Source organism: Sminthopsis crassicaudata, chromosome 2 (assembly GCF_048593235.1).
Source record: "Sminthopsis crassicaudata isolate SCR6 chromosome 2, ASM4859323v1, whole genome shotgun sequence".
Taxonomy (NCBI): Eukaryota; Metazoa; Chordata; class Mammalia; order Dasyuromorphia; family Dasyuridae; genus Sminthopsis; species Sminthopsis crassicaudata.
This window is the reverse complement of record NC_133618.1, coordinates 325,340,136-325,352,160: the sequence shown is the minus strand read 5'-3', so window position 1 is coordinate 325,352,160 and position 12,025 is coordinate 325,340,136. Positions and strand designations below refer to the sequence as shown.

The 12,025-nt window shown below is 36.3% G+C and overlaps 1 protein-coding gene across 6 annotated transcripts in view; it reads right to left on the bottom strand.

Moving 5' to 3' along the window:
* Positions 1-12,025, bottom strand: part of LRRC9 (leucine rich repeat containing 9) — a 185,843-nt gene that overhangs the window by 131,040 nt on the left and 42,778 nt on the right. For all 6 annotated transcript variants that reach the window (XM_074290258.1, XM_074290259.1, XM_074290263.1 and 3 more), the window contains 2 exons: positions 9,182-9,358; positions 8,885-9,002 (listed from right to left, as the gene is read on the bottom strand). In XM_074290258.1, the coding sequence (XP_074146359.1) occupies positions 8,885-9,002; positions 9,182-9,358 (295 nt within the window). The remainder of the gene's footprint in view (positions 1-8,884; positions 9,003-9,181; positions 9,359-12,025) is intronic.

Below are 12,025 nucleotides of genomic sequence, written 5' to 3'. Positions count from 1 at the left end.
TGATCTCCTGGTTCTGCTCATTTCACTTAGCATCAGTTCATGCAAGTCTCTCCAGGCCTCTATGAAATCATTCTGCTGGTCGTTTCTTACAGAACGTTATATTTTATAACATTCATGTACCATCATTTATTCAGTCATTCTCCAATTGATGGGTATCCACTTAGTTTAAAGTTTCTAGCCACGACAAAAAGGGCTGTCAAACATTTATGCAGATGTGGGCCCCTCTCCCTCTTTTAAGATCTCTTTGGGATATAAGCCCAGTAGTAACACTGCTAAGTCAAAAGGTATGCACAGTTTGATAACTTTTTGAGCATAGTTCCAAATTGCCTTCCAGAATGGTTGGATTCCACCAACAATGTATCAATGCTCCAATTTTCTCACATCCCACCAACATTCACTGTTATCTTTTGCTGTCATCTTAGCCAATCTGAGAGGTGTGTAGTGATATCTCAGAGTTCTCTTAATTTGCATTTCTCTGATCAATAATGATTTGGAGCACCTTTTCATGACTAGAAATAGTTTCAATTTCTTCATCTGAAAATTGTTCATATCCTTTGACCATTTATCAAATGGAGAATGGCTTGATTTCTTATAAATTAGAGTCAATTCTCTATGTATTTTGGAAATGAGGCCTTTTTCAGAACCTTTGATGTAAAAAAATGTTTTCCTACTTTATTGCTTCCCTTCTAATTTTGTCTGCATTAGTTTTGTTTGTACAAAACTTTTTAATTTAATATAATCAAAATAATTTATTTTGTGATCAGTAATGATCTCTAGTTCTTCTTTGGTCACAAATTCCTTCCTCCTCCACAGGTCTGAGAAGTAAACTTATTTTATATTCTTCTAATTTATTTACAATATCATTTTTATGCCTAGATCATGAATCCATTTTGACCTTATCTTGATATATGGTGTTAAGTGTGGGTTAATGCCAATTTTTTCTGTCATACCAGTTTCCAATTTTCCCAGCAGTTTTTGTCAAATAGTGAATTCTTATCCCAAAAGCTGGGGTCTTTGGATTTGCCAAACACTAGATTGCTACAGTTATTGACTATTTTGTCCTGTGAACCTAACTTATTCCACTGATCAACTGGTCTATTTCTTAGCCAGTATCAAATGGTTTTGATGACTGCTTCTTTATAATATAGTTTTAGATCTGGTACAGCTAGGACACCTTCATTTGATTTTTTTTTCATTAGTTCCCTTGAAATTCTTGACCTTTTGTCTTCCAGATGAATTTTGTTATTTTTTTTTAGGTTAGTAAAATAGTTTCTTGGGAGTTTGATTGGTATAGTACTAAATAAATATATTAATATAGATAGTATTGTCATCTTTATTATATTCGCTCGACCTATCCAAGAGCATTTGACATTTTTCCAATTGTATAGATCTAACTTTATTTGTTTGAAAAGTGTTTTGTAGTTTTGCTCATATAATTCCTGATTTTCCCTTGGCAGATAGATTCCCAAATATTTTATACAATATATACATATCAATGATTATTTTAAATGGAATTTCTTTTTGTATCTCTTGCTGTTGGATTTTGTTAGTGATGTATAAAAATGCTAATGATTTATGTGGATTTATTTTGTATCCTGCAACTTTTCTAAAGTTGTGGATTATTTTCTAATAACTTTTTAGTTGATTCTCTGAAGTTCTTTATAAGTATACCATCATATCATATGAAAAAGTGATAATTTGGTTTCCTCATTACCTACTCTAATTCCTTTAATCTCTTTTTCATCTCTTATCGCTAAAGCTAGCATTTCTAATACAATATTAAATAATAATGGTGATAGTGGGCAACTTTGTTTCATTCCTGATCTTATTGGGCATGGTTCCTTTTATACCCTTTACATATGATGCTTACTAATGGTTTTAAATAGATATTACTATTTTAAGGAAAAGTCCATTTATTCATATGGTCTCTAGGGTTTTTAATAGGAATGGGTGTTGGATTTTATCAAATGCTTTTTCTGCATTTATTTATATAATCATATGGATTTTGCTAATTTGGTTATTGATATAGTCAATTATGCTAATGGTTTTTCTAATATTGAACCAGGCCTGCATTCCTGTTATAAATCCTATTTGGTCATGGTGTATTATCCTGGGGATGATTTTCTGTAATCTCTTTGCTAATATTTTATTTACGATTTATGCATCATTATTCATTAAGGAGATTGGTCTATAGTTTTCTTTTTCTGCTTTTGTCCTACCTGATTTAGGTATCAGTACCATGTCTATATCATAAAAGGAATTTGGTAGGAGTCCTTCATTCCCTATTTTTTCAAATAATTTATATAGTATTTGAGTTAATTGTTCTTTAAATGTTTGGTAGGATTCATATGTAAACCCATCTGGTCCTAGGGATTTTTTTCTTAGGGAGTCAATTAATAGCCTTGTTCTATTTCTTTTTCTGAAATAGGACCATTTAAGCAATTTGCTTCCTCCGGGCAATCTGTATTTTTGTAGGTATTCCTCCATTTTACTTAGGTTATCAAATTTATTGGCATAAAGTTAGACAAAGTAATTCCTTTTTTTTTAATGGTGCCAATTTAAATAGATTTTATTCTCCAGGACAAGAACTGCATTTCCACATGTTTATTACAGTACTGATAAAGTGCAATGTTGTTTAACTTTTCCCTCTGCACACATTCAAGTATTCAGAATGCCTAGATTTACACAGTAGCTTAAATGTTAGTTTTTAAATTGCTACTGCCTTGGCTATAAATTTGAGTCCTTCAATTTTTGGAAAGCTGTGTGGAATGCTTTTTCTCCTGGTGCACTTAGTCAACTTCTTCAATGGTGGGTCCAGAAGAAACATCTCTAAATGGGGATGCTCTACCCCCAGGGAACACACAAGGCATGCCTCCTTGTATACCCCCTGCACTCTGGTACAGCTTAGTGATGATGGGGTTGCAGACCTTCTCCAGTTCTTTTTGCTGATGCTCGAATTCTTCCTTTTCAGCAGTCTGGTTCTTATCCAGCCAGTTGATTATTTCATTACATTTGTCAAGAATCTTTTGTTTATCTTCATCACCAATTTTGCCCTGCAGTTTTTCATCTTCCACAGTAGCCTTCACGTTGAAGACATAAAATTCAAGAGAATTCTTGGAAGAAACCTGCTTCTCATCCTCAGCCTTGTATTTCTCAGCCTTCTAGACCATACGTTCAATGCCTTCTTTGCTCAGACGACCTTTGTCATTTGTGATGGTGATCTTGTTCTCCTTGCCTGTGCTCTCATCCATAGCAGAAACATTAAGGATGCCATTTGCATCAATGTCAAATGTTACTTCATTCTGAGGAATACCTCTGGGTGCTGGGAGGATTCCTGTGAGCTCAAACTTGCCAAGCAGGTTGTTATCCTTTGTCATTGCTCTCTCACCTTCATAAACCTGAATAAGCACACCAGACTGGGTGTCAGAATAGGTGGTAAAGGCCTGTGTCTGCTTGGTGGGGATGGTGGTATTACGTTTGATCAGAACTGTCATAACTCCTCCAGCAGTTTCCAATTGGAAGGGAAAGAGGAGTCACATCCAACAACAGCAAGTCCTGCACATTTTCAGATTTGTCTCCAGAGAGAATGGCAGCCTGGACAGCTAAGCCATAAGCAACAGCCTCATCAGGATTGATGCTCTCGTTGAGCTCCTTGCCATTGAAGAAGTCTTGCAGAAGCTTCTGGATTTTGGGGATGTGAGTGGAACCGCCCACCAAGATGATATCATGAATTTGTGATTTATCTAGCTTGGCATCTCTTAAGGCTTCTCCACAGGATCCAGTGTGCCACGGAAGAGATCAGCGTTCAGCATTTTGAACCAGGCTCAGGTGATTGATGTATAGAAGTCGATACCTTCATAGAGGGAGTCAATTTCAATACTGGCCTGGGTGCTGGAAGAGAGGATACGCTTTGCACATTCACAAGTGGTGTGCAGACGGTGAATGGCCCTCTAGTTCTCACTGATGTCCTTCTTGTGCTTTCGCTTGAACTTGGCAATGAAATGGTTGACCATGCAGTTATCAAAGTCCTCCCCTTTGTACTCCACTTGGATCTTAGGCCTGCCTGCGTCGTTCACCATCATAAAAGGCCAATGCTTCATGTCTGACTGTACAACCGCATCATCAAATCTTCAACCAATCAGACGTTTGGCATCTTGACTTCCAAAATGCCCTCTTCAATGGTAATGGCAAATGGTAAGGATGGAAACATCAAAAGTACCACCTCCAAGGTAAAAAATCAACACATTTCTTTCACACCAACCTTTTTGTCCAAGCCATAAGCAATAGCAGCAGCAGTTGGCTCACTGATGATTCGGAACACATTAAGACCAGCAATGGTTACAGCATCTTTTGTGGCCTGACGTTGGGAATCGTTGAAATAGGCTGGTACTGTGACCACAGCATTTGTGACAGTCTTCCCAAGGTAAGCTTCAGCAGTTTTTTTCATTTTGGTTAAAACCATAGAAGATACTTCTTCAGGATAGAAACTTTTGGTCTCCCCTTTGTACTCCACTTGGACCTTAGGCCTGCCTGCATCATTCATCACCATAAAAGGGCAATGCTTCATGTCTAACTGTACAACTGCATCATCAAATCTTCAACCAATCAGATGTTTTGCATCAACAACTTTGTTGGTGGGGTTCATTGCAACTTGATTCTTTGCAGCATCACCAATTAATCATTCTGTGTCGGTTAAAGCGATGTAGCTGGGGGTGGTCCTGTTTCCTTGGTCATTAGCGATGTTCTCCACTTTCCCATGTTCAAAGATTCGAGGAATAAGTGGTGCCAAGATCAATGCCAACTGCGCGTCCCTTCAACATGGGTGCTGGGGAGTCGGGGGGTCATAGCTGACTGCTATGGAGAAAGAAGGTCTGCTGCTGCGCTGAGTAGTGGCAAAGCAATTCCTAATTATTGCTCTAAGTTCTTCTTCATTAGTAGAAAGTTCTCCCTTTTCATTTTTAAGACTAATAATTTTAATCTGGAAAATCTTAAAGGGAATTTTTCTACCTCTTCATCCTCTTCAACAATTATCCTCCTAGTGCTATTTTTAAAATCCCAAGTTCCTTTTATGACACAGACATGGTACTGATACTTAAATCAGATAGGACAAAAACAGAGAAAGAAAAGTATAGCCCAATCTCCTTAATGTATATGAATGCATAAATCTTAAATAAAATATTAGCAAAGAGATTACAGAAAATCATCCCCAGCATAATACACCATGCTTAACATGAGCACTGCAATAGGAAATCAACAACTATACCATAAAAATCATGTTTCTTGCTTCCTTCTAATCATGATAAAAATCATATCTGCCAATTCCTTTATTTGTCTTTTCAAGGCGAATTAGCAAATGATCCTTTCAGATAGCAGCTCTCTTTTTAAAAAAATCTTTTATTTTCATTTCTAGCAAAACTGAGATGACTAATACACTTCATTTGTCATAAAATCATATATAAATCTAGAGCTGTAAAGAGCCTCAGAAGTCAATTAATCCAACTCCCTAATTTTACAGATAAGAAACAGAGTTCTATAGAGGTTAAGTCACTTGATCCAAGGTCACACAGCTCTTCACTATCAGAAGTAAGATATGAACTTAGGTCCTCTGATCCAAAATCTTATTACACATCGAACAAATCAAGTCATACCTAAATTAATTTTTATAGTTGATCTAAACCTGTAATTTTTAACATCTTTTAAACTCTTTCCTATTATTTTGCTATTGTTACTTTGTATAATCATTTACTAAGCACCTAGTGTAAGTAAGGCTTTAAGCACTGGGGATACAAAGACAAAAAACAGATCCAATCCTCAATGAGCACACAGTCTAATGGGGGAGACAACAAGCAAACACATATCTACAAATAACCTACAGAGAGAATAATTAGGAAATAATGAACAGATATTCAAACTGAGAGATTAGGCAGCTGAGATTTTACTTTTGATTTAAAGAAAGTCAAGGAAGGCAATAGGTAGAAAACAGAAGAGAGAGCATTCTTGATATGGGGGACAGTCAGAGAAAATGCCAAACACCATGGAATGTTGTGCTTTGTTCATGGAATAGCCAAGAGCAAGTGTCATGGATAACATGGTATGTGTTAAGAGTGTAAAGTGTAAGAAGGCTCTGTGTGTATGTGTGTGTGTGTGTGTGTGTGTGTGTGTGTGTGTGTGTGTGTGTGTGTTGGTAATGGTAGAGGTGGTGATTAAGAGCTTTTAATGGCCAAACAAGCTGATTTTGGATTGGATCCTGGAGGTAGTAAGGGACCAAAAGAGTTTATTGAATATGGGGAATGAGGAGTGACAAGGTCAGACCTGTGCTTCAGGAAAATCACTTTAGTAGCTGAAAGAATAAGACTTTGGGCAGGTGGACCCATGAGCAGATTATATGAGCAGGAAAAAGAAATGAAGGCCTGCTCCAGACTGATGGCAGTATCAGAAGAAAGAAGGGAAATATTTGAGGAATGTTGCCAAAGTGAAATCTATAGGCTTTGACAACATGTTGGAGATAGAGAGTGAGAGATAAATTGTAATGTTCTATTCTCTAAATTGTAATGTTATCTGGGAGCAGATCTCTTGGGGAGCTTCTGGGAGCAGCCTTAGTTTCAATCCGATTCAATAATCCCAAATGCAGCCAGGAGTTAAAAGTCCAAATCTTTTATTTTCTCTTTCCAAGTCTTGTCTCCTTCCTTGGGCCCAGTTAGCTTTAATAGAGGCTTATCTCTCTCTCCTTGGTTCCCAAGAGCTCTTGTTTGAATGTCTGCAGTCAGCACAAAGGTGAAAGTTGGAACGAATCTTGACTCCACCTCCAAGAGTAGGATTGTGGGTTTCTATGGGCTTGTGAATCTCCTGGAAGTCAGTTCTAGTTGTGAATCTCCTAAAGTCCATGAGTGCTTGTCCTTGTATATGCTCTTTTAAAGATGTGAATTCTTAAAAGTGTGAAAGGTGTGAACTCTGAACTAGAGAACTGTTAAATACCATGCTAAATTAGACAACTGACAGCACCTTGTAAGAATCCTAACAATAAGTAATTTGGAGATGACACATAGGTTAGAAGTTTGGGGAAATGGAGGAAAGTGTTTCCCTCTAAAGTAATAGGGAGGATAGGAGGAATAGTCAGGTTAGGGGAAAGATGAGTTTAATTTTGGACATGTTGAATTTAAGATATCTATCTACTGGCCATTCAATTTGAGATATCAGATAGGCAATTGGAGACCGAGAGTAAAGTCAACAGAAGGGTTAGGGATGGATAAGTAAACTTGACAATCAGGAGCACAGAGATAATTAAATCCATGGGAGTACAGAAATAATTAAACTTGGTGAGATCACCAAATATAGCGATACCACTTTAGAGAAAGAAGAGAACCCAAGACAACACATGCATCTTACTGGTGACTAGCCTTTCTAAGAATCAAAGATTTTAAGGGGAAAGGATCCTTAGAGATAATCTAGAGAACAGCCTCCAATTTCAGAAAGAGGATACTGAGGTCTACAAGTGTTTTGTGAATTGCCTATAGTCACTGGTATAGTAAATGGCAGGGCCGGAATCTGAACCTAGTTCCTCTGTCTTTATATCTAGTGATATTTCTACACTCTATTATACTATGCCCTCTGTGTTCAGGAAGACTAGTATTTGGATAGGCAAGATAGTGTTGTCATGGTTGTACTCCCAAGATTTTTTTTACCTGGATAGAAACTATTATTAAAACTTATTCTCCATCATCATAACTTTCAAGAACCCAGGTTATTTCCATACCACAATGAGAAATTAATATGGTGATCATTAGACATTTAACAATCAAGTATTAAAATATCCCTTATTGGGACCTGTATGTGCCAAAATGTTTGTGGCAGCTCTTTTTGTAGTGGCTAGAAACTGGAAGATGAATGGATGTCCATCAATTGGAGAATGGTTGGATAAATTATGGTATATGAATGTTATGGAATATTATTGTTCTGTAAGAAATGACCAGCAGAAGGATTTCAGAAAGGCCTGGAGAGACTTACATGAAATGATACTGAGTGAAATGAGCAGAACTAGGAGATCACTAAACACTTCAACAATATTGTATGAAAATATATTCTGATGGCAGTGGATATCTTCAACATAGAGAAGATCTAATTCATTTCCAGTTGATCAATGATGGACAGAAACAGCTACACCCAGAGAAGGAGCACCAGGAATAGAGTGTAAACTGTTTGCACTATTGTCTTTCTACCCAGGTTACTTATACCTTTGGAATCTCTTAACGTGTAACAAGAAAATTGGATTTATACACATATATTGTATCTAGGTTATACTGTAACACATGTAAAATGTATGGGATTGCCTGTCATCTAGAGGAGGGAGTAGAGGGAGGGAGGGGAAAATTTGGACAAGTGAATACAAGGGATAATGTTGTTAAAAAAAAAAAAAAAAAAGTTCCCAGGGCAGCTAGGTGGTGCAGTGGATAGAGCACCAGCCCTGAATTCAGGAGGACCCGAGTTCAAATCTGGTCTCAGACACTTAACACTTCCTAGCTGTGTGACCTTGGGCAAGTCACTTAACCCCAGCCTCAGGGTAAAAAAAAAATTACCCATGCATATGTACTGTCAAAAAAATTATAAGTATAAAAATAAAATTTTAAAAATCCCTTATTTTAAGGGATTTTAAGCAAAAATTAAAAAGGAGGGGGAGTAGTATAAACTTCTTGGTTGATGCTCTCTTATTATGGTCACCTAAAGAAGTAAGATTTTTATGAACAATTACCATTTCATAAAGCAGCAAATAATAAGATAATATAAGTAGAGAAAAGAAAGAAAAATTACGGAAGTTATGCTAGATCTGTAATAAAAAAGAGTCATATAATAAAGCAAAGGAACTATTCTGTTAACATTTTCAAGTTACCCTGTTTGTTTCAGTTTCTTTGAATCCTTTCTCAAGTATTTGCAGCAGGTGTCTTTTCTTTAGGGGAACTTCTGGATCAAAAATATAAAAAAGGTATTCCATCATTTTTCGGTAGATCCTTAAGATTTGAAAAAAAAGAGACAATTTAGAACTGATATCATAATACCTCAAAGAGAACAAAAATATTGACTAATAAATGGTATATGATCATCTACCATCTGTAAAACAAAGAAGGTAGCTCCTTTAAAACAAAATCAAACTATGGTAAAATATTATTTGAAAAATTAAATTTCTTACTCTGAATCACTTGTATCTTCACTGTCCAAAAACTTTTGTAATTTCTCTTCAAATTTCAGTCTCAGAATACGATTGTTCATTTTAAAAATGCGATTTATTTTTACTCCTGTAATACCATATGCTCTGAAGTCCCAGGTACAAAACCGTGACAAAATTAACTCATAGCAGCAATTAAACCTATATGGAAATACAAGATATGCACAATTAAAAAACAGCACATTTTTTCCTCTACCAATATAATAATTGGCAAAATTACATGAAATACTTATTTTTCCCCATTGAAGAAATGTTCTATAAAACAACATAGTATTTATTTAAAACTGGGCATCCTCGTGGTGAATTGATCAGTCCTCTTATTCTGCTTATTCTGACCCCATTCTCTACCAACCACTCTTAAATAATGTATTTTTTTCCATCTCAGAAAAGAATCTGTTAAGACAAGAAAGAGCTCAGAGCACAGACCATTCCCAGCTGCTTAGGATCACCAACATTTGATAGAATACATAGTAATAATAGCTAGCATTTATATGATGTTTACTATGTGCACCTTGCAAATATTATCGCATTTGATCTTCACAATCACCCTGGGATGAAAGTGCTTTTATTACCCCCCCCCTCTTTTAGAGTTGAAGAAGCTGAGTTAAACAGGAGAGAAGTGAATAGCTCAGGATTATAAGGCCAGTAAGGGTCTAAGATGGAATTTGAAGTCAGGTCTTTCTGACCCCAGATCTAGCACTCTAGCTACTGTATCATCTAACAATAAACCAGTGAGACCCTACAACTGGCTCCTGTCCTTTGAGGAGCACTGGTCTAGGACAATGATTAAGGCCTAAATACTAAGTGAGAGAAAAAATTCACACAACGATAAATTCTCCCTGACACTGCTCTAGTTGTGTGTCACTCATTGGTATAATGCCTTACTTGCAATTTTTAAAAGAAACTTTGCCTATTAGGGTTAAAAAATAATGCATATATAGAGAGAGGTTTTGTTTAAAAGTGAGGACTGTAAGTTCTCTGAGAGCAAAGACTGTAATGTCTCCCCTTTTAATCAGTATTGCCTAGATTAATGCATTGCACTGAATGAATACCTGTTCATCTAACTGAATTAGTCAACTAGTATTTTCTAATATCTACTATAAGTCACCAATGTGCTTAGTGCTGAATTAAAAACTAAAGTCAAAATATGCTGAAAGTTGTGAAAAGTGATAAAGTGCTAAAAGCAGACTTTTAATGTGCATCCTGACTAGGAAGAACAAGATGGGGGATAAGCCTACAACATGGGATGGATAACAGAAAATTGATTTACTTGTCAAATATTTGTTTCAATTTTAATCTGTCCAAGTGATTATTTTTAAACTGGAAAGGATAGAGTAAACATGATTATGTACAAATTGAAAGTATTGACTAGATGAAGAGATAAAACACTTAGCTGCTATAAATGAATTAAGAACCTGAATTATATCTTAGGACACTAAAAGAACTTGCACAAGTGATTGACCAAGTAATATTAGCAATCTTGGAGGAAACATGAAGAATGAGGAAGGGCCCACAATATTGAACAAAAGCAAAAAATGTAGCAAAGTTTCAAGAAGGCAGAAAAGGAGAGTTCTGAAAACTCTGGACATCATTCCACTGAACTCGATCTCTCCTAAGTTACTGATCTTCTCTTAGATGCCAAAAAATCCAATGGCCTTTTCTCTGTCCTAATTCTTCTTGACCTTTCCGCAGCCTTTGGCTTTGATGTTTGCTCTTCCCTCCCTTACCCTCTTTAGTGTCTAGGCTTTCAGGACACTACTGTCTCTTGGTTCTCCTATCTGTCTGACAACTGCTCAGTGTCCTTTGTTGGATCCTGATCCAGATCATGCCTTTCCATTATGTGCCAAAAAGCATACTAAGTACCTTGAATCCACTATTCCTTTCCTTTTATTGAGGACCTCACCCTGTCATCTAGGCTTACAAAGTTGAAGCCATTCTCTACTCAGTTCTATCACCCATCCCAATCAAATAATTAGTTAAATCTTGTTGATTCTATTTCCATAATAGCACTCACTTCCATTTCTTTTTTCTATTCATAGGGGCATCAGCTTAATTAAGACTTTCATCAGTTCTTACCTGGAATATTGCAAAAAACCTGTTATATTTCTTTCCTTCAAGTTTTCCCTCTTTCTAATCTGTCTTCAATATATCTGCCAAAATAATCTTAAACCACAGACCTCGTTCTATACTGTCTGTAGGAGCAATCAAAACTTTTTGGCTTGTCACCATTTAGCTCAATCTACCTTTCCAGATTCTTTTTACATTCAAGTTTATTTGTTCTATGACCATGGTTTTCCATCTCTTGCTTCAGGGCCTTTGCACATCTGTCCTGAATGAAAGATCCTCCTTTAGAAATACAATTCAACATACATTTAATAATTACTAATATGTACCAGGAACCATGCTAGGCAGTAAAGGTACAAAAACAAAAGGGGAATAGTACCTCTAATTCAGCCATGGAAGATAATATGTACATATATAAAGGTATAAAAATGTATAAAAGGAAGGGTTTTTTTTCCTGAGTTCAAATCTGACCTCAAATACTATGTGATCCTGGGCAAGTCACTTAACCCTGTGTGCCTTAGTTTCCTTGTCTATAAAATAAAATACAAAAAGATGGAGGACTTTGTAGAAGAAACAGTAAGACTACCAGTCTTTATTTATGAACCATAAATTGTGTGGAGAGTGTTAAGTTGGGACTAGAGTGTAAAGGGATTTGAATGTAGAAATGGAATTTATGTTTGTCCCTAGAAGTAATAGGGAGGCCCTAGAGTTTCCTGAGTAGGGAATAACATGATCAAAGCTGCA